This window comes from Nicotiana attenuata, chromosome 10 (genome assembly GCF_001879085.1).
Source record: "Nicotiana attenuata strain UT chromosome 10, NIATTr2, whole genome shotgun sequence".
Taxonomy (NCBI): domain Eukaryota; kingdom Viridiplantae; phylum Streptophyta; class Magnoliopsida; order Solanales; family Solanaceae; genus Nicotiana; species Nicotiana attenuata.
The window spans coordinates 22,409,333-22,428,818 of NC_031998.1; the positions used below are offsets into that span (position 1 = coordinate 22,409,333).

General features: G+C 38.2%; 1 protein-coding gene across 1 annotated transcript; it reads left to right on the forward strand.

The window, feature by feature from the left end:
• Window positions 14,914-16,293, forward strand: LOC109233151 (F-box protein At4g35733-like). The gene has a single exon (XM_019398929.1). The coding sequence runs from the start codon at window positions 14,977-14,979 to the stop codon at window positions 16,099-16,101; it is 1,125 nt and encodes a 374-aa protein (XP_019254474.1). The 5' UTR covers window positions 14,914-14,976; the 3' UTR covers window positions 16,102-16,293.

The following is a 19,486-nucleotide window of genomic DNA, read 5'->3' on the forward strand; positions in this document are numbered from 1 at the left end:
CCTTGCTTCACTCCATTGAATTACTATCACGTTTGTAAAAATTCCCGATTTACTATACTATTGAGATAACATTATTGGACCACTAGTAAGTGTCGAAGTCGACCTATCGTCTCTACTTCTTCGAGATTAGATGGGATACTCATTGGGTACACGTTGTTTTCATACTCATACTACACTTCTGTGCATTTTTGTTGCACAGGCACATGCATCTCTAGTGGCCTAGTGGGCGTAGCAGCATGGTGGATACAGAGACTTAGGTGAGCTGCATTTTCCGAGATGACCCGCAGCCAGCAAGTCTCTTTCAGATTACTGTATTTATTTTCTGTCCAATATTGTATTTCGGACGGTTGTTGTATTGTATTGCTTCTTAGAAATTGCTCATGCACTTGTAACACCGGGTTCTGGGATGTCTATGGGTTTATTCAGAAATTTTAAAAAAGTTGTTAACTCTTTCATTATTCATTCAGTGGAATTTACTATGTGTTGTTTAAACGTACAAAAGAAGGGATTTCGGAAATATTTAAAATGAGAATTTAGTTAAGTATTTTGGTTGGCTTGCCTGACAGCGGTGTTTGGCGCCATCACGACCCTTAGTGAATTTTGGATCGTGACAAAAACTATGGAAAGAGACATAATCGAACGAAGACTTGGACAAAAAGAACAGGGCAAACCAACTCTAGAAAAGATGGAAGAAGACAAAGTAAGTCAATAGGTTGAAGATTTGGAGTTAAAATTATAAAAACATGATAAAATAGAATTATGGAGTAATAAGCAAGGGCATAATTGGAAAAGAAAATAAGAAACGATCCCACCACACTAAATTGGTTGTAAAATAGAGCTTTTGGTTGTTCCGTAACAATGGATTTAACAAAACGATACAATTAATTTTAAATAAACAATCAAAACAAATATTATTTTGGGATAACAATACAATGGGTAACAATCATCCAAACAAGATATTAATGTATAATGTATAAAAAAACCCTAAAATTAGTAATACCTGTAACCGTAGATACCTAAATTATTGAATTTTTTTAAGCCCCCTAAAGTGGCGCAGAAAGAGATTTCACTCTCTCTAAGGCACATAGAGCTTTAAAAATGCAACCACGTGATATTACTGTTAGTTTTTCTAAATTAACCTTTCTCCTTTGTATTTTTGTTCTTATTTAATTTCCTAGTTGTACTTATTTCTTTTTTTCTTTCTTCTTTTCTAATCTCATTGTTTTAGTCTTTGTATTCGTTTTCAAAGCTCAATAGGCTTTTGTTGATAACGGCATACCCGGGTAAAATTAAAATAACACTAGAATATTTTAACACTAATTAATAATAGTATACCCAATTGCAAATATTATTGGAGATCCCAAGATCTAGGTTTAGGGAGATCAAAAAAAACCATTTGTGAAGGTTTAACATTGTCAAATAAATTTTTTGGTCCATTCTCATGATGAAGACAATGTTCAGTACCAAGAATAAAGCGTTAAGGTTTTTCAATGGTTACTAAATTTGATACGGGGTGTATCAAATAGTGTATCTATGAGATAACACATTTAGAATCACCTATGTAAGTGTGAAGTGTAAGCCACTTCAAGGAGAATTTTATAAGGCCAATTCTCTACGCACTTGTGAAACCAGACGATGTTTATGGCTGAAACGAACACAATAATGAGAACCAGAGACAGTAAAGGGTTTTGTGTGACGTATTGTTGTCTAGGTATACACCAAAGTTCGACGTTTAAAAATATCAGATCTACCCATTGATCAAGTATATCCGACATATGTTCACTACGGAAAGTTCAAAGGGAAACCTACTTACCCAGATGTGATTAATCCTTACTTGCGAATCACACGGTTTTATCATGCATATTTGTTTCGGATAGCCATTCTCCATTCATGTGGGAGATTGTTGGGTTCTGTTAATGTCACGACCCGAATCCCGGTCGTGATGGCGCCCAACACTAATGCTAGGCAAGCCCGACCAATTAAATACTCTCAACCCAAATACGCAATCCGTTAACAAATAATACGATTAAAATAGCAGATATCAAGGTTCCAATCCGAATCTAAATAAAATAGTACGGAAAATAATAACGAATATCCAAACATTCCCCAATAGATCTAGAGTCACGAGTCTAGAGCCTCTAGATGTAACAGAGTAATATATCCATAGTAATAAAGAAGTCTAGGATATGGAAAGATAAATGAAATAAAGGGGAGGAGTCGGGTCCTGCGGACGTCAGGCAGCTACCTCAACAACTCCTGAAAATAAACTTCACGAAAACAGCAAACAGCTCCTCTAAGTCTCCGGAGCACCTGAATCTGCACACATGGTGCAGGGAGTAAAGTGAGTACTTCCAACTCAGTAAGTAATAAACATATATAATGGCTGAAAGTAAGAAATTCAGAAATATTACAATATAAAGCTATGATCAGCGATTCAGCACATAAAACGGTGGAACAACAACAATACCAGGACAAGTAAGACAAATAGGTATAAATGCATGAATGCAATGCAATGCACATGACCGCTGCGGTGCGAAGCCCGATCCATTTGGGTACGCGCTCACTGTGGGGGTTCAGACTCCGGAGGGGCTCCTACAACCCAAGCGCAATATCATCGTAGCATTCGTTGCGGCGTGCAGCCCGATCCACACTCAGTCCATATATATATATATATATATATATATATATATATATGTGTGTGTGTGTGTGTGTGTGTGTGCATGGAAGCCACTCGAGCACAGTCAAATTGTTCATTTTTTGTTTCAGTTATTAGGAATTATAGAGCTAAGTGTTTAAACCTTTATTTATTTACTAAACATTTCGAGGCAGTGTCTAACTCAGGACTGATATCATGAAATATTCTAAGCATCATGGAAACAATGATAAGGATCCCTGAAGGATGCACACAAAGCCCCAAACATATTCATAAAATCCAAGTAGGATGATTACCAACAATTTCTAGTCAAGAACACAGTACGAACATCAATCGGAACGGACTAGGCCAAATCCCCAGTCACAATCGACCCCGCACTCGTCATAGAGTACGTGTCTCGCCTCAATATAGCGTCACAATGTGATATACCGGGGTTTCAAACCCTCAGGTCATCATCTACATCTATTACTCACCTCAAGCCGGCCATAAGTCTAGCTCGCTATGCCCTTGCCTTTCGAATCAACCTCTTCGCACGCCGAATCTGATTAAAACCACAACGAATACATTACAATAGGCTAAAGAAACATAACCCAATCGAAAAGACTCGAAAAACACCAAAATTCACAAAGTTGGCAAAACCCGAGCCCCGGGCCCACTTCTCGAAAAATTACGAAATTTACATCACTGGATTCCTCGTCTCTCCACGAGTCTACACATACCAATTTTACCAAAATCGGAGTTCAAATGCCCTTTCAAAATCCGTTTTTACATCACAACTTTTCAAGCCCTAACTTGACCCGTTTTGATGAATTTCCACTGATTTCTATGATAAATTTACCATAAACTCGAGTAATTAAGCCAAGGAACTTACCTCCAATCGATTTTCAGTCAAAACCCTCGAAATTTCTAGCCCAAAGCTCTCCAAGTCGCTTAAAAATGGTGGAAACTACCTCTTGTTCGCGGATGAAATATAATATTTTAAACCCTTCTGTCAACAGTTGATTTCGCTTCTGCTGTCCCATTTCCGCTTATGCGGGACCGCTTCTGCGGCCAACATCCCGCGTTTGCGGATTTTCATTAAAAACCCAACGTCCGCTTTTGCGTCTCCTCATCCGCTTCTGCGAACCACCCAAGACCGCTTCTGCGGTTTATAGTCCGCTTCTGCGGACTCGCATTTGCGAAAAATGTTCCGCTTTTGCGGAAACACTCCACCAGGCCATGAACCGCTTATGCGATCCACCACTCGCTCCTGCGGAACCGCTTCTGCGGTCCGTTTCCGCAGGAGCGGAAATACCAGATGACAGAAAAGCTGAACCTGCAACACACCTCAAAACTCTCGTTTAACCGCCCGAATTCACCCCGAGGCCCCCAGGACCTCAACCAAAAACAGCAACACATCCTAATACCTTATTCAAACTTGTTCCAATCTTCAAAACACATTAAACAACGCTAAAACCATCGAATCACATCGGATTCAAGCCTAAGTTTCTTAAAAACTTCTGAATTACGCATTCGATCAAAAACCCGACCAAAACACCTCCGAATGACCTGAAATTTTGCACACATATCCAAAATCACCTGACGGAGCTACTGCCACTCTCGGAATTCCATTCCGACCCTCGGATCAAAATCTCACCTATCCACCGGAATTCGCCAAAATGCCAACTTTGCCAATTCAAGCCTAATCCTACTCCGGACCTCCAAAATCACTTCCGATCGCACTCCTAAGTCACAAATCACCTCCCGAAGCTAACCGAATCACTAGAATTCACATCCGAGCCTTCTAACTAATAAGTCAACGTTCGGTTGACTTTTTCAAACCAAACCTTCCTTAAAGAGACTAAGTGTCTCATTTCCTATCCAAACCAATTCAATTCGACTCTAACTCACCTGTTGCTGATAATAAAATATGAAAGAGCAATAAATGGGAGAAACGGGGCCGTAATACATGAGACGACGGGTTGGGTCGTCACAGTTAATTAAAACAAAAGAGGTGTGAATGCAAAATGGTGGGAAAAAAATTGAGAAAAATGAAATTTTGAATTAGTTCATTTTACAAGGAACTTTGTCATTCATTAGATAGGAAGAAGAAAATTCTTGTGCTTATATATAAAAGCACTTCTTCTAGCTCTTAAAGAGTTGAGAAGAGAGCAAGTCTTGCGCTGCCGCCGTCATCGCTCGCTCGACTCGTGTCACGACCCAATTCCCACCCGGTCGTGATAGCGTCTCTCGTGAAGACAAGACCAGCCAACAGAACAATCAACACTGCTTTTAACAATTTCTTAGCATAAACAGGTTTAAACCATAGATACTGATTAATCATAAGTGCGGAAATAAACGTAACATAACGAGGAAAAACCATCCCAAACTCAGCCCGATGATCGGGGTGTCACAAGTCACGAGCTACTACAGAGTTGATGGAAATACTACAAGTCTGGAAACATAGTCTGAAGATGAATAAAATATGCAGAAGATAAGGAAGAAATGGGGCTGTGGACGTCGACAGCTACCTCGTCTCTCCTAGTCCGCCTGGTCTGGAAGGAAATCAGCGCTCAGGTACGAACTCAGTTGTGCCTGTCTCTGCACACATGGTGCAGGAAGTAATGTGAGTACTCCGACCCAGTGAGTAATAAAAATAAATAACGACTGAGAACATAAAATCCCACAAGGGCACAAATAATGCTATCTCAAGCAGCAACATCAGATAAACAGTAGAAACCAGTAAAATATAGTAAGAAAATCTTTTTGAAAACAGTTAAAAATCAATCATACTCAACCAGTAAGTCAGCCATTGTTACCTGACCGGTCAGCCATTGTTACCTGACCAAACGGGTGTTACAGTGCCATTGTTACCACTGGTCAGTCATTGTTACCTGACTGGTCAGTCATTGTTACCTGACCAAACGCGTATAACAGTGTCATTGTTACCACTGTTCAATATTTAATCACTCTAGATGGGTACCCGCGCTCACTGTGGGTGTGCAGACTCCGGAGGGGCTCCTACAGCCCAAGCGCTATCAACAAGGCCTGAAAGCCTGAACAACATCAATACGAGGCCTGAAAGCCTGCTCACATGCACTCGAGGCCTGAAAGCCTCCTCACCTCACTCATCATGCCCTCACATAAGGCCCTTGGCCTCAATCAGTCCTAGAATAGTCAAAGCCCCTCGGGCATCAGTAAACAATAATACCCAGCTCAACAATAGTTCAAATATCAGTTAAAACTCCAAGCTTGAGTAAAAATATAGCTGAGTTCATGAAACAGTGTAAATCACATGGACTGAGTTCAAATAGTATTTCAAATAGTGAGGGAAAACAGTGATAACAGTTCACAAAGAGTTCAAACAGTCGGCAACAAACCCAAGTATGGCAATAAGCCCAAAACATAGTGAAAACAACAGGTCATAGCTGACACGCAGTAAAATATTATCCGGGCTGGACCAAGTCACAGCCTCCAATAGTAAATGACCCCGCGCTCGTCATTGAACGCGTGTCTCATCTCAACACAGCACTCAGTTGTGCAAATCCGGGGTCTCAAGCCCTCAGAACATCATTTAAAATCATTACTCACCTCTAGCCGGCCAAAGTCTAGCTCGCTATGCCTTTTCCCCTCGAATCGACCTCCTCGCGCGTCGAATCTGATCAAAACCACAAGGAATACATCACAATAGGCTAATGGATCATAACCCAATCGAAAAGACTCGAAAAATATCAAAAATCACGAAGTTGGCAAAACCCGAGCCCCGGGCCCACTTCTCATCACCGGATTCCTCGTCTCGCCACGAGTCCATACATATCACTTTTACCAAAATCGGAGTCCATTTGACCCTCCAAATTCCGTTTCAAAATTACAAATTCTCAAGCCCTAGCTTTACCCCCTTTTGATGAATTTCAACCAATTTCCATGTTAAATTTAGCATAATTTCATGTATTTGGGTCAAGGGACTTACCTCCAATCACACCTAGTCAAAATCCTCCTTCAAATCCGTCCGATAGTTCTCAAGCTCGTGTAAAAATGGTGGAAATAACTTAACCCTCGCGGATGAAAATGATATTATAAAACCCCTTCTGCCTACAGCGATTTTCGCTTATGCGGTCCTGCTTCCGCATATGCGGGACCGCTTCTGTGGCCATTTCCCCGCTTATGCGGTTACTCACTTAACTTACCGCTTCCGCCTTTGCAACATATTCTCCGCTTCTGCGGATTACCCAAGACCGCTTCTGCGGTTATTCACTCGCACCTGCGGACCCGCTGATGCGAAAAGGCGTCCGCTTATGCGGAACTCATCAATTCAACACAAGGTCGCTTCTGCGCTTTTCCACCCGCTTCTGCGGAACCGCTTCTGCGGTCCATTTCCGCAGAAGCCGAAATACCAGATGACAGAAATCTCAGACCTGAAGCAACTTCCAAAAACTCTCGTTTAACCACTCGAATTCACCCCGAGGCCCCCGGGACCTCAACCAAATACACCAACACATCCTAACACCTCATTCAAACTTTCTCCAATCCTCAAAACACATCTAACAACGCTAAAACCATTAAATCACATCGGATTCAAGCCTAAGTTTCTTAAAAACTTCCGAATTACGCATTCGATCAAAACCCGACCAAAACACCTCCGAATGACCTGAAATTTTGCACACACATCCAAAATCACCTAACGGAACTACTGAAACTCTTGGAATTCTATTCCGACCCTCGGATCAAAATCTCACCTATCAACCGGAATTCGCCAAAATACTAACTTCGCCAATTCAAGCCTAATTCTACACCGGACCTCCAAAATCAATTTCGATCGCACTCCTAAGTCACAAATCATCCCCCGAAGCTAACCGAATCACCGGAAATCACATCCGAGCCCTATAACTCATTAGTCAACGTCCGGTTGACTTTTTCAACTTAAGCCTTCTTGAAAGAGACTAAGAGTCTCATTGGCTACCGAGACCAATCCTAATCAATTATAACACACCAAATACTGATAGTGAAACATGAAGAAGCATAATGTGGGGGAAATGAGGCAGTACCCACGTGACGACGGGTCGGGTCGTCACAACTCGGCTTTGGATTCGGTATGGATTTAGATTCGGATTCGGATTCGGATTCGGGTTTGGATTTGGTCGATTGATATGATTGATTGATAATTTTTTGGACCAAATTTATTTTCCTTTTTCATCATTTAATATTTTCTTTTCTAATATTTTTCGCGGCAAAATAATGAATTACGAAATTTGCGGAATTATTTTCTAACTGTCGGAATTCGTATTTGGATTTGGATTTGGATTTGGTCAATTGATATGATTGATTGATAATTTTTTGGACCAAATTTATTTTCCTTTTCCATAATTTAATATTTTTTCCAACGGTCGAGTTCGCGACCAAACATTACATTCAATAGAAATCAAATAATTTCTGCGGATTAGTCACCTTATCAACGAATAGGCACCTTTGCACCTGTTGGGACTTAACTTCGTAAGCTATAAATAGAGAGGCTTAGCCACATTTTCCACCACCAAAATCTGAAAATATCTCCCCTCTGTCTTCTGCATTCTGCATTGGTTTCAAAGCAAAAAACGTAAGTATTTTGTGTGATTTGCCCAGCCATTTGAGTTCGCCGAAGTTCTGTGATTTGAAGTGCCGCTATCACATAATTCATAGTTATTCTGTTCTATCCTGAGAGAAATTAATCTGAAACCTTGGGCAACTGTGAGGGGATTAAATTCCTTAAGGACACATAAGAAACTTGTGGGCTCGAAATTTTATGTTTTTGTTATGTTGAACTAATGTATTCTGATTTTGTGGTTTTGAATACAGAATCCTAAAAGCTTAAGGAATTTAATTTTTATTCTGTGTTCATCTTACTTTCTGGTTTGGGGAGACTAAAATCCTAGTGATTTTCTACTCCTATTTTGGAGATTAAAATCTTCAAATTTCTACTCCATTTTGAGATTAAAGTCTTTGTGACTTTCTACTCAATCCGAGATCAAAATGCTTGTGATTTTTACTTGGTTGTTTGTATTCGGTTTAAAGATATAAAAGCTTTACCAAGATACTAATTCTGTTTGTGTCAATTTCTTTTACAGAAAAATGACAACAACTATAGAACAACAAAATGGTTCTATTGGGACGTCTACTTCTGCAGTGGCTATTGCGTCTTTAAGTCGCACAATGCCTGCACCAATTATGGCACCGACAGAAAAGTCCGAAATTTTTTTTGGAGTGGACTTCAAGCGCTGCTAGCAGAAAATGTTCTTCTACCTGATCACACTCAGTTTGCATTGCTTTATCAGCGAGGACGTTCCAGTCTTGGGAGTAGAAACTCCGGCTAATGAGCGGTTTGTGGTCACGGAGGCATGGAAGCATTCTGACTTCTTGTGCAAAAATTATATATTGAGTTGTTTGGAAGATGGCTTATACAACGTTTACAGTGTCATGAAAACTTCAAAAAAATTGTGGAACGCTCTTGAAAAGAAGTACAAGACGTAAGATGCTGGACTTAAGAAGTTTGTTATCGCAAAGTTCTTGGGCTTTAAAATGGTTGACAGTAAGTCTGTCATAACTCAAGTTCAAGAACTACAAGTCATCGGTCATGACTTCCTTGTTAAATGTATAAATCGAATCAATATTTTTATTAAAGATATTGATTATATTATTAATTCTAAATTTATGATTGTAGGTATGGTCATAAATGAAGCGTTAAGTCGCGGCATTTATTGAAAAGTTGCCTTCAATGTGGAAGGACTTAAAAAACTACTTGAAACATAAGCGCAAGGAGATGATGTTGGAAGACCTTATTGTTCGCCTAAGGATTGAAGAGGACAATAAGGCTGCATAAAAGAAGTCTCGTGGAAATTTAACAATAATGAGTGCAAATATTGATGAGGAAGCTTCAACGAGCAAAAAGAGAAATAAGTCGTCTGGACCAAAGAATTACCCGAGAAAAAAGAAGTTCAAAGGTAATTGCCATAATTATGGAAAGATTGGACACAAGGCTGTTGACCGTCGTGCACCAAATAAGCACAAAAAGAAAAGCCAAGCAGGCATGATTGAGAAGAATGATGAAATAGACGATTTATATGTCATGTTTTCTGAATGCAACCTAGTCGGAAATCCTAGAGAACGGTGGATAGATTCGGGGGTACTCGACATGTTTGTGCTAACAAGAAGTTGTATACTTCTTATGCTCCCACTGGATCTGACGAGACAGTTTTTATGGCAAACTTCACTACTGCAAAAATTGAAGGAACGTGCAAGATAGCTTTGAAGATGACCTCTGGAAAGATTGGGACTTTAAACGATGTTCTTCGTATTCGTGAAATACGGAAGAATTTAGTCTCGACATCACTTCTAGTCAAGAACGACTTTAAGTATGTTTTTTTTTCCTGACAAGGTTGTAGTTAGTAAGAATGAAACATCCATAGAAGTCAATATTTGCGACATGAAAGGAATTTAAATCCTTTAGACTTAATTCACACAGATATTTGCGACATGAAGTCAATACTATCTCGCGGTGGGAAAAAGTATATCATAACTTTTATTGACGATGGTACTAGATATTGCTATATTTACTTACTTAATAGTAAAGATGAAGTAATTGATGCATTCAAGCAATACAAAAATGAAGTTGAAACGCATCTAAACAAAAAGATCAAAATGATAAGAAGTGATAGTGGTGGCAAATATGAATCTCCTTTTGAAGAAATATGTTTGGAATATGGCATTATTCACCAAACAACTGCCCCTTACTTACCACAATCTAATTGAATTGCGGAAAGAAAGAATAAAACGTTAAAGGAGATGATGAATGCCTTGTTAATAAGTTATGGTTTACCTCAGAACTTATTGGGGGAGGGGGGGGAGGCTATTCTTACTGCTAACCAGATACTCAATCGAGTTTCCCATAGCAAAACGCAATCCATTCCATATGAAAAATAAAAAGGAAGGAAACTCAACTTAAAATACTTTAAAGTGTGGAGGTGTTTGGATAAAGTGCAAGTGCCTAAACCCAAAAAGGTAAAAATTAGACCAAAACCCTTGATTATATTTTTATAGAATATGCAACAAATAGTAAGCCATATCGTTTTCTAGTCCATAAATCAGAAAATCCAGACATTCATATTAATATGGTAATTGAATCAGATAATGCTGAATTTTTTGAGAAATTTATCCGTATAAAAGGAAGGTGAAAATCTAAGCGACCTCGGGAAGAAGCAAAGGAAAGTACTTTTAATGAGGAAAATCCAAGACGTAGTAAACATCAAAAGACAACTACTTCCTTTGGACCATATTTTTTGGCATTCTTGTTGGAAAATGAGTCTCAAACGTTCAAAAAAGCAATGTCTTCCTCGAAACACAATATTGGAAAGAGGCAATCAATAGTAAGATAGAATCCATATTAAGTAACCATACTTGGTAATTGGTTGATCTTCCTCCAGAAAATAAGCCTTTGGGTTCTAAGTGAATTTTCAAAAGAAAAATGAAAGCTGATGGTACCATTGACAAATATAAGGCAAGATTAGTTGTTAAATGGTTTAGACAACGAGAAGGCCTTGATTACTTTGACACATACTCATCGGAAACGAGGATTACATTTATCCGAGTATTAATAGCGTTAGCCGCCGTGTATGGCCTTCAAATCCATCAGATGGATGTGAAGACAACCTTCTTAAATGGAGATTTGGAGGAAAAAATTTATATAGAACAACCTGAAGGGTTCATAGTTCCTGAAAAAGAAAAGAAGGTGTATCGACTTGTTAAGTCACTTTACGGACTAAAACAAGCACCAAAATAATGACATGCGAAATTTGACCAAACAATATTGTCAAATGATTTCAAGATCAATGAGTGTGACAAATGTGTTTACATTAAGATACTCCAAATCAAATAGTCATTGTTTCTTTATATGTGAATGATATGTTGATAATGAGTAACGACATTGCTAACATAAATGCTACTAAGTGCATGCTTACTAGTAAGTTTGATATGAAAGACTTAGGAGTTGCCAATTTAATTTTGGGAATTAAGATCCTTGAGACTCCTAAAGTTCTAGCCTTGTCTCAATCTCATTATATTAAAATGGTACTTGAAAAGTTCAAATATTTGGACTTTAAAGTTGCAAGAACGCCAATTGATTTAAACCATACGCTTGTAAAGAATAAAGATCAAAGCAAGTCCCAATTGGAATATGCTCGAGCGTTAGGAAATTTGATGTACATTATGAATTGTACACGACCTGATATAGCTTGTGCAATAAGTAAGCTTGGTCGATATACAAGTAATCCCGACCAAGCTCATTGGATATCAATGAAACGAGTATTGGGGTATTTGAAATATACCCAAGATAATGCATTGCATTACAATAATTATCCCGCAGTTATTGAGGGCTATAATGATGCAAATTGGATCACCGGATTAACATAATCAAAACCCACAAGTGGATATGTTTTTATCATTAGTGGAGGAGAAATGTCTTAGAAGTCGTCCAAACAGACATGCATTGCCCGCTCTACAATGGAGTCTGAGTTTATAGCTTTAGACAAGGCCGGTGAAGAAGCTGATTGGTTCCAGAATTTCTTGGAAAATAGTCCATTTTTGACCCAAACCTTTGGCACCTATATGCATACATTGCGATAATCAAGCGGCAACAGGAAGGGCGATGAGCGTTATGTATAACTGGAAATCTCGTCACATACAACGAAGACAAAATACCGTTAGCGCAACTACTCTCCAGTGAAATTATCACAATTGACTATGTAAAGTCAAAAGATGATGTATCACATCTGCTTACAAAAGGCCTAATTAGAGAAGCAATTGAGAAGTCATCAAAGGAAATGGGACTGGCCGAGGACAAGTTAGTATGGCGGTAACTCTAACTAGAAGACTGGAGACCCAAGATGTAGGTTCAAGGAGATCAAACAAAGTCATTAGTGACGGTTCAACATTGTCAGATAAAATTTTTGGTCCATTCTCATGATGAAGACAATGTTCAGTATCAAGGATAAAGCGTTAAGGCTTTTTAATGATTTCTAAGTTTGATACGGGGTATATCAGATAATATATCTACGGGATAACACGTTTATGAATCACTTATGTAAGTGTGAATTCTAAGCCGCTTCAAGGAGAATTTTGTAAGGCCAGTTCTCTACGCACTTATGAAACCAGGTGATGTTTATGGCTGAAACAAACACAACAATGAGAACCAAAGACGGTTAAGGGTTGATTGTATGACGTATTGCTGTCTAGGTATACACCAAAGTTCGACGGTTCAAAGATATCAAATCTATCGATTGATTGAGTATATCCGACATATGTTTACTACGGAAAGTTCAAAGGAAAACCTACTTATCCAGATGAGGGTAACCCTTACTTGCGAATCACAAAGTTTTATCATATATATTTATTTCGGATAGCCATTTTCCATTCATGTGGGGGATTATTGGGTTTTATTAATTAAAACAAAAGAGGTGTGAATGCAAAATGGCAGGAGAAGAAATTGAGAGAAATAAAATTTTGAATTATTTCATTTTACAAAGAAACTTTGTCCCTCATTGGATTAGAAGAGGAAAATACTTATGCTTATATATGAAAGCACTTCTTCTAGCTCTTAAATAATTGAGAAGAGAGCAAGCCTCACGCCGCAGTCGTCGTCGTCGCTCAGCTCGGCTTCGGATTCAGATTCAGATTTGGTCAATTGATATGATTGATTGATAATTTTTTGGACCAAATTTATTTTTCTTTTCCAACATTTAATATTTTCTTTTCTATTATTTTCTCGCGAAAAATAATGAATTTGGAAATTCGCGAAATTATTTTCCAACGGTCGAGTTCGCGACCAAACATTTCATTCAACAGAAATCCAAATAATTTCTGCGGAATAGACATCTTACCAACGAACAAGCACCTTCGCACCTGTTGGCACTCAACTTCGTTGGCTATAAATAGAGAGGCTTAGCCTCATTTTTCACCGAAATATGAAAATCTCTCCCCTCTATCTTCTATATTCTGCATTGTTTTCAAAGCAAAAATGTAAGCATTTTGTGTGATTCGCTCCGCCATTTGAGTCCGCCGAAGTTCTGTGATTTGAAGTGCCGCTATCACATAATTAATAGTTATTCCGTTCTATCCTGGGAGGAATTAATCCGAAACCATGGGCAACTGTAAGGGGATTAAATTTCTTAAGCCACAAAGAAACTTGTGGGCTTGGAATTTTCCGTTTTTATTATCTTGAACTAATGTCTTCTGATTTTTTGGTTTTGAATACAAAATCCTAAAAAAGCTTAAGGAATTTAATATTTATTTCTGTGTTCATTTTACTTTCTGGTTTGGGAGACTAAAATCCTAGTGATTTTCTACTCCCGTTTTGGAGATTAAAATCTTCGAATTTCTACCCCAGTTTGAGATTAAAGTCTTTGTGACTTTCTACTTAAACCGAGATTAAAATCCTTATGATTTTCTACTCGGTTGTTTGTATTCGGTTTAAAGATATAAAAACTTCACCGAAATACTAATTTTGTTTGTGTCAATCTCTTTTACAGAAAAATGTCAACAAGTACGGAACAAGAAAATGATTCTGTTGGGATGACTACTGCAGTACTGCTGCAATGGCTACTGCTCTTCAAGTCGCACAACGCGTGCACCGGCTATGGCACCGATAGAAAAGCCCGAATTTTTTTTTGGAGTGGACTTCAGCTGGCAGCAGAATAATCCCTAAATTTACTAGTTTGAATGATAATATATGGGTCGTAGCAACACATATCCAGTTAAAATAGCACGGGCTAGCCAGTTTTCGGCCTGGTCATTCAAAAATAGCCAGCGTTTGCCAAGTCATTGAAAAATAACCACTATTTTGCTGCAATAGAGACCGGTCAAGCATAATATACTGAAGATCGGTGCACCTGTATATGAACTTCCAGCATATTATGCTGGACCGGTATACTTTGCTGGCTCCAGTATAATATACTGGAGTTTTGCTGGAACTCCAGTATATTCCAGTATAATATACTGAAGTATTTTCCGGATTTTGAACAGTATTTTTGTTTAGATTTATCTTTACATGAAAAATGACTAAATTTTGATGACTTTTGAAATTGTGGCTATTTTTGAATGACCACTATTTCTTCCCATATCCATGCTAGAGTTTTGGGCCAGCATTTAAAGTCCAAATGAACTCAGAACTAGTTCTACGATTTAAGTCCAAATATCTCGGGCTTGTCGTACTGGTATTCCAAATCCTTGTCAAGTTACACGCCTATATAAATGCCCCTAACTGTTTCTAGCCTACACAATCCTCCTCTTGATATTCTTGCCTTACATCCTCTCTTCCATCCATGGCGAGCTGGGCAGAATTGCCGCGCGATCTCATTCCTGTGATCGCAAAGCGTATTAAAGTGATGGAAGATTTCATTGCTTTTGGTGCTGTTTGTACCTCATATCGAACTGCTGCCACTAAGGATAAGTTTGATTTGCTCTCTCCCCAACTTCCGTTGCTGATGCTGGCTGATAGAGATGATGATTATCGAGAATTTTACTCTCTGTCGAAGGAAAACGTTTCACGCATATTTCTCCCAGAAGCTAGAGGGCGAGAGTGTTTTCTATCAGAGGGGTGGCTGTTCACCATGTCATGTAATGGTGAGTTTAACTTGTTGCATCCTTTCTCCCGTAACCAAATTCAACTTCCTTCACGACAAGCCTTAAGTGATTTTGCGGGTCTCGAAGAAGTACCTAAAGGACAGATCTATCGCTGTATAGACAAAGCTGTCTTATCTGCCAATCCTTCTCTTACATCAGATTATGTACTGATGATTTCCTATTTTAATTTTAGTAACTGCTTGGCCTTTTGGCGACCTGGAGACCTCAACTGGACTAATATTGACACTAGAAATTTCGGGGGTGCAGTGGCTACTATGAATTATTATAAGGGTCAATTTTTTGCTGTCTTTTACACCGGTGAAGTTAGGGTTTTTGACGTTGCAGGGCCTAGTATTGCTCAACCAATTGTAAAGTCGCACTTGCTTGTACGGCTTAAAGATAAGATCTTTGATGAAGCGTCAGTCCAGTTCTATCTAGTTGAGTTACACGGTGCACTATTACTTGTTACCCGGTTTGCCCATCATAATGAAGAAGAAGATGGTTATGATACTTTTAAATTTAAAGTATCTGAACTAGATGTAATAAAACGTGAATTGAGGGACATCAACGACTTGGGAGATTCAACTATATTTTTGGGCCGTAATGGAGCAAGTTCTATCGACTCTTCGAAGTTTAAAGGAGTCAAACCTAATCACATATATTTTACTGATGATTGGTTTGAGGAATTTAACTACGTGGAAGGTGGTGGTGGAAGGGATATGGGGGCTTACGATCTTGAAGATGGAAAAATCGAATCTTTTTATCCTGGATTATCACTAAGTCGTATTTGCCCGCCAACTTGGGTCACACCGTCATTCAGATAATGTGATTTCTCTTGTCTCCATTCATGAATTGTAGTATGGTTATTTATTATTATTATTATTTCCAAATTATCATTCTAAAATTGAGTTGATCTGTTTATTTTCCTTCAATGTAACTTCTAATCTTGTAATTGTGGCTAATGTATGATGTATGGATGTTATCCTATTTAATCAATTCTAGTTGTGCTTTCTCTAGATGGCTTATGATATTTAGTTTGCAAATTTTAAACCTTCATTTGATTCCCCTCCTACATTCAATCTCTTTCCAGTATGTCATTGTAGTTTTAGTAGGGAGAAATTTATAATAAAGACAAATACACGGTGCAAGTGCAAAATTTTATTAACTTAGAGTTGGGAGGATGATGAAGCAGGTTGGATCCAGGCTTCAGTTGTAAACTGCAGTGGTTAAGGCTACTTGTGCACACACTTATATCTCACTGAAGAAGGACCATTATCTACCTGTAAAATATTTTGCTTGATGGTGTTATGGAGCCCTATTCATAGTATCGAGCCTTTCTTACGTGCTACTGTTATTTTTTTTGATCTATTTTCTGGTACTTTTGATTCTGTTATTATTTATATGCTTTCTGCTGTTGGTATTGATATATTGTCTTTTTCGTCTCCGAGGGTCTATCGGAAATAACCTCTCTATTCCTTGGGGTATGGGTAAGGTCTGCGCACACTCTACCCTCCCCAGACCCCACTTGGGGGATTTTAATGGATTGTTGTTGTTGTTGTGTTATGGAGCCCTAGATCAAAAGGTAACAATACTTTCATCTTTTACATTTCCAAAGTTGTTCAATAAGAATTCTATACGTTATTTGCTTTACTCAGTTTCGCTTTTTGTTGCATTATTAAATTTATTTTGATTGACTTTTTGATAAGTAATCATATTAACAACACCTAGGAGGAACTGTATAGGAACGAAATTATCTGGATTTGATCCCTCAATTATGTATCAGATAACTGAGCTTCAGTACAAATTCTATATTATTTGCAATGCTTTAATAGTCAAATTATTCAAACATTCATAGTGCACAGAAGATAAGTCTTCTACTTTCCTTTGAAGCTTCTACGAGTTGTTTCAAGCTAAAACTTCCCAACACATACTTCAAAAAAAATTGTTCTCCAGATTTGCCCCTGCCAGCTATCTATGTAGCAGCATCACCAGTGCATCCATTGTGGTTTAGGAAGATGCACCAACCCTCAATTATATGCGGAACCAACGAATTCCAGTACAAATTCTTTACTTTTTGCAAGAGACACTTTGCAAAAGATAAGTGTTCTACTTTCCCTCGAAGCATCTGCAGGTTCTCTCAAGCTAAATCTGCCCAACACATACTTTAAAAAAATTGTTCTCAGGATTGCCCCTGCCAGCTTTGTAAGTAGCATCGTCAGTGCATCCATTCTGGTTTAGGAACATGCACCAACCCTTCCATATATATATATCTTATCTCACATTTCACACAAGCATGTTGTTATGTACTCCTTTTAACTGCAATTTTCGTTTTCTGGAATGGCACAAAATATGTGTGGAAAGATTCTTACCAGGAAGGAGGGAGAGTTGCAGAATTGATTTTGATCCTTGACTTGGCTAGCCTAAAATGCTCTCACTTTCTAGATTCTTGGTTGATGAGGATCTGTACTACCATTGAATAGAAGAGAGGGAAGAGAGACAGATAGGAAGTAGGCTAGATCTTCATATCTAGAAGTGCCCAGGCTAGCTTTTCAATGAGGGAAAGTTTTCTACATATACAGTGTTCTTAGAGGAGCCAGGACCTAGTGCAAGTTTTCCGTACTCTAGGGAATCTAAGCATGGGCGATGCAATTCTTAGCAAAACAAATGTTAATCTTTGTCAAGATGTCTCCTTCTGATTAGAAAAGAAAATGTACCAGAAGTCAGAGCAACTTATATATCCTTGTTTTGATGCTGAGAAGTAGTAGATATTAGAATGTTACATTCTCAATCTTTAGAAAAGAATATGGTACTATTACTTCTTTTTCCTTCTTTCTTTTTCTTGCCTTGTATGTTGGGTTCCCTTTAAGTTTTCCATTTTCCTTGACAGGTCAGGTTCTGAATAGATCGCCATTGTTTCACTTCTTAGGAATTCCTTTTCTTTTTTATCTTTTGGCTGTATATGAACTGATTCTTTTAGACTTCTCAATGTTACCTGACTGCACTTCTATATTTTGTACACCTACTAAAATATAAGAAGCAGGTAATAATAAGAAAGGAGGGAGAATTGTCTCAATGTACACAGTATTAGGTTTTCAATTTGATGAATTAAATCAGATGTTTGGTCTTTCTGGGGAAACATATTGTATGCAATGCTGTGCTCTTTCCTTAATGGGAGAAATATTTAAGGAGTTCAATCTTACCTTTACCAAATGTGTAATCGAAATGTATTTTAGATATAGTCTTCAGTTTCATTAGCATTATAGAGAGGATCAGATACATAACACTACATTGACCTTATAGTATATCTTCGAACTCATTCAATTCCGTAGATCCACTGCCCTTTATTCCATTGTTCTTTCCTTCTGGACAGAAGTATATCGCCACTTGCATTGGCTACTTTCCAGCCTTCCTATGATGTTGCTCCAGGTGAAATTTGTTATGATTTATTTTTGGGTCAGAAAAAGTTTTTTGCTCTTGAATTCTAAGTTATAAGTAGGACAGGAAGGATAGGTGAGATGCCCTGAGGTTTTTCTATGGAGTATTTTGTTAAACTTTTTAAAGGAATCTAACTGGACAATTTATATAAAGTAACAGATTTGTGTCTTTCGGAAATGGTAGTTTGGCCTCAAAAGAGTAGCAATTATGTCCACATGCTATATAAGGCCTTTTAAGTACAAGGAGTGTGTCCCTTAACTAAGGACCTATGCTTGAACTGGTGATTGATTATTTACACCTCGATTTCCTGTTAGATAGCAGTATCGTAGTTGCTTGTTTGAACATCTTTAGCGTACCAGATAGCTTGGAATTTTGGCTCTGTAACTTTAGTAACAGTAGCCTTGGTAGAGCTGGCATATTCGACACAGTAGAAAGGCATATTAATGCTTCTTACTGTGAACTTGAAACAACTGCTATGTTTAACCATTCTATGCACTAATCTGCTTATCGTTGCTGCACAGTAGTATTTTTGTTGTCATACATGTTATTTGTCTGATTTTGGCTTTCTAATATGTGAACATCACACACCTATGCGTCTTCTAGTTTTTACTAGTGTGCTTAAGGAATCTAACAAACATTGGCAGCGTTTTGACAAAAACATGAAATGTTTTGGACATTCTTTTGAAACAGACTAGAAAGGAAAGTAAGACACATAAACTAATACAGGGATTTACATATTAGGACATGACCTAAAGAAGTAGGTTTTGGATTATG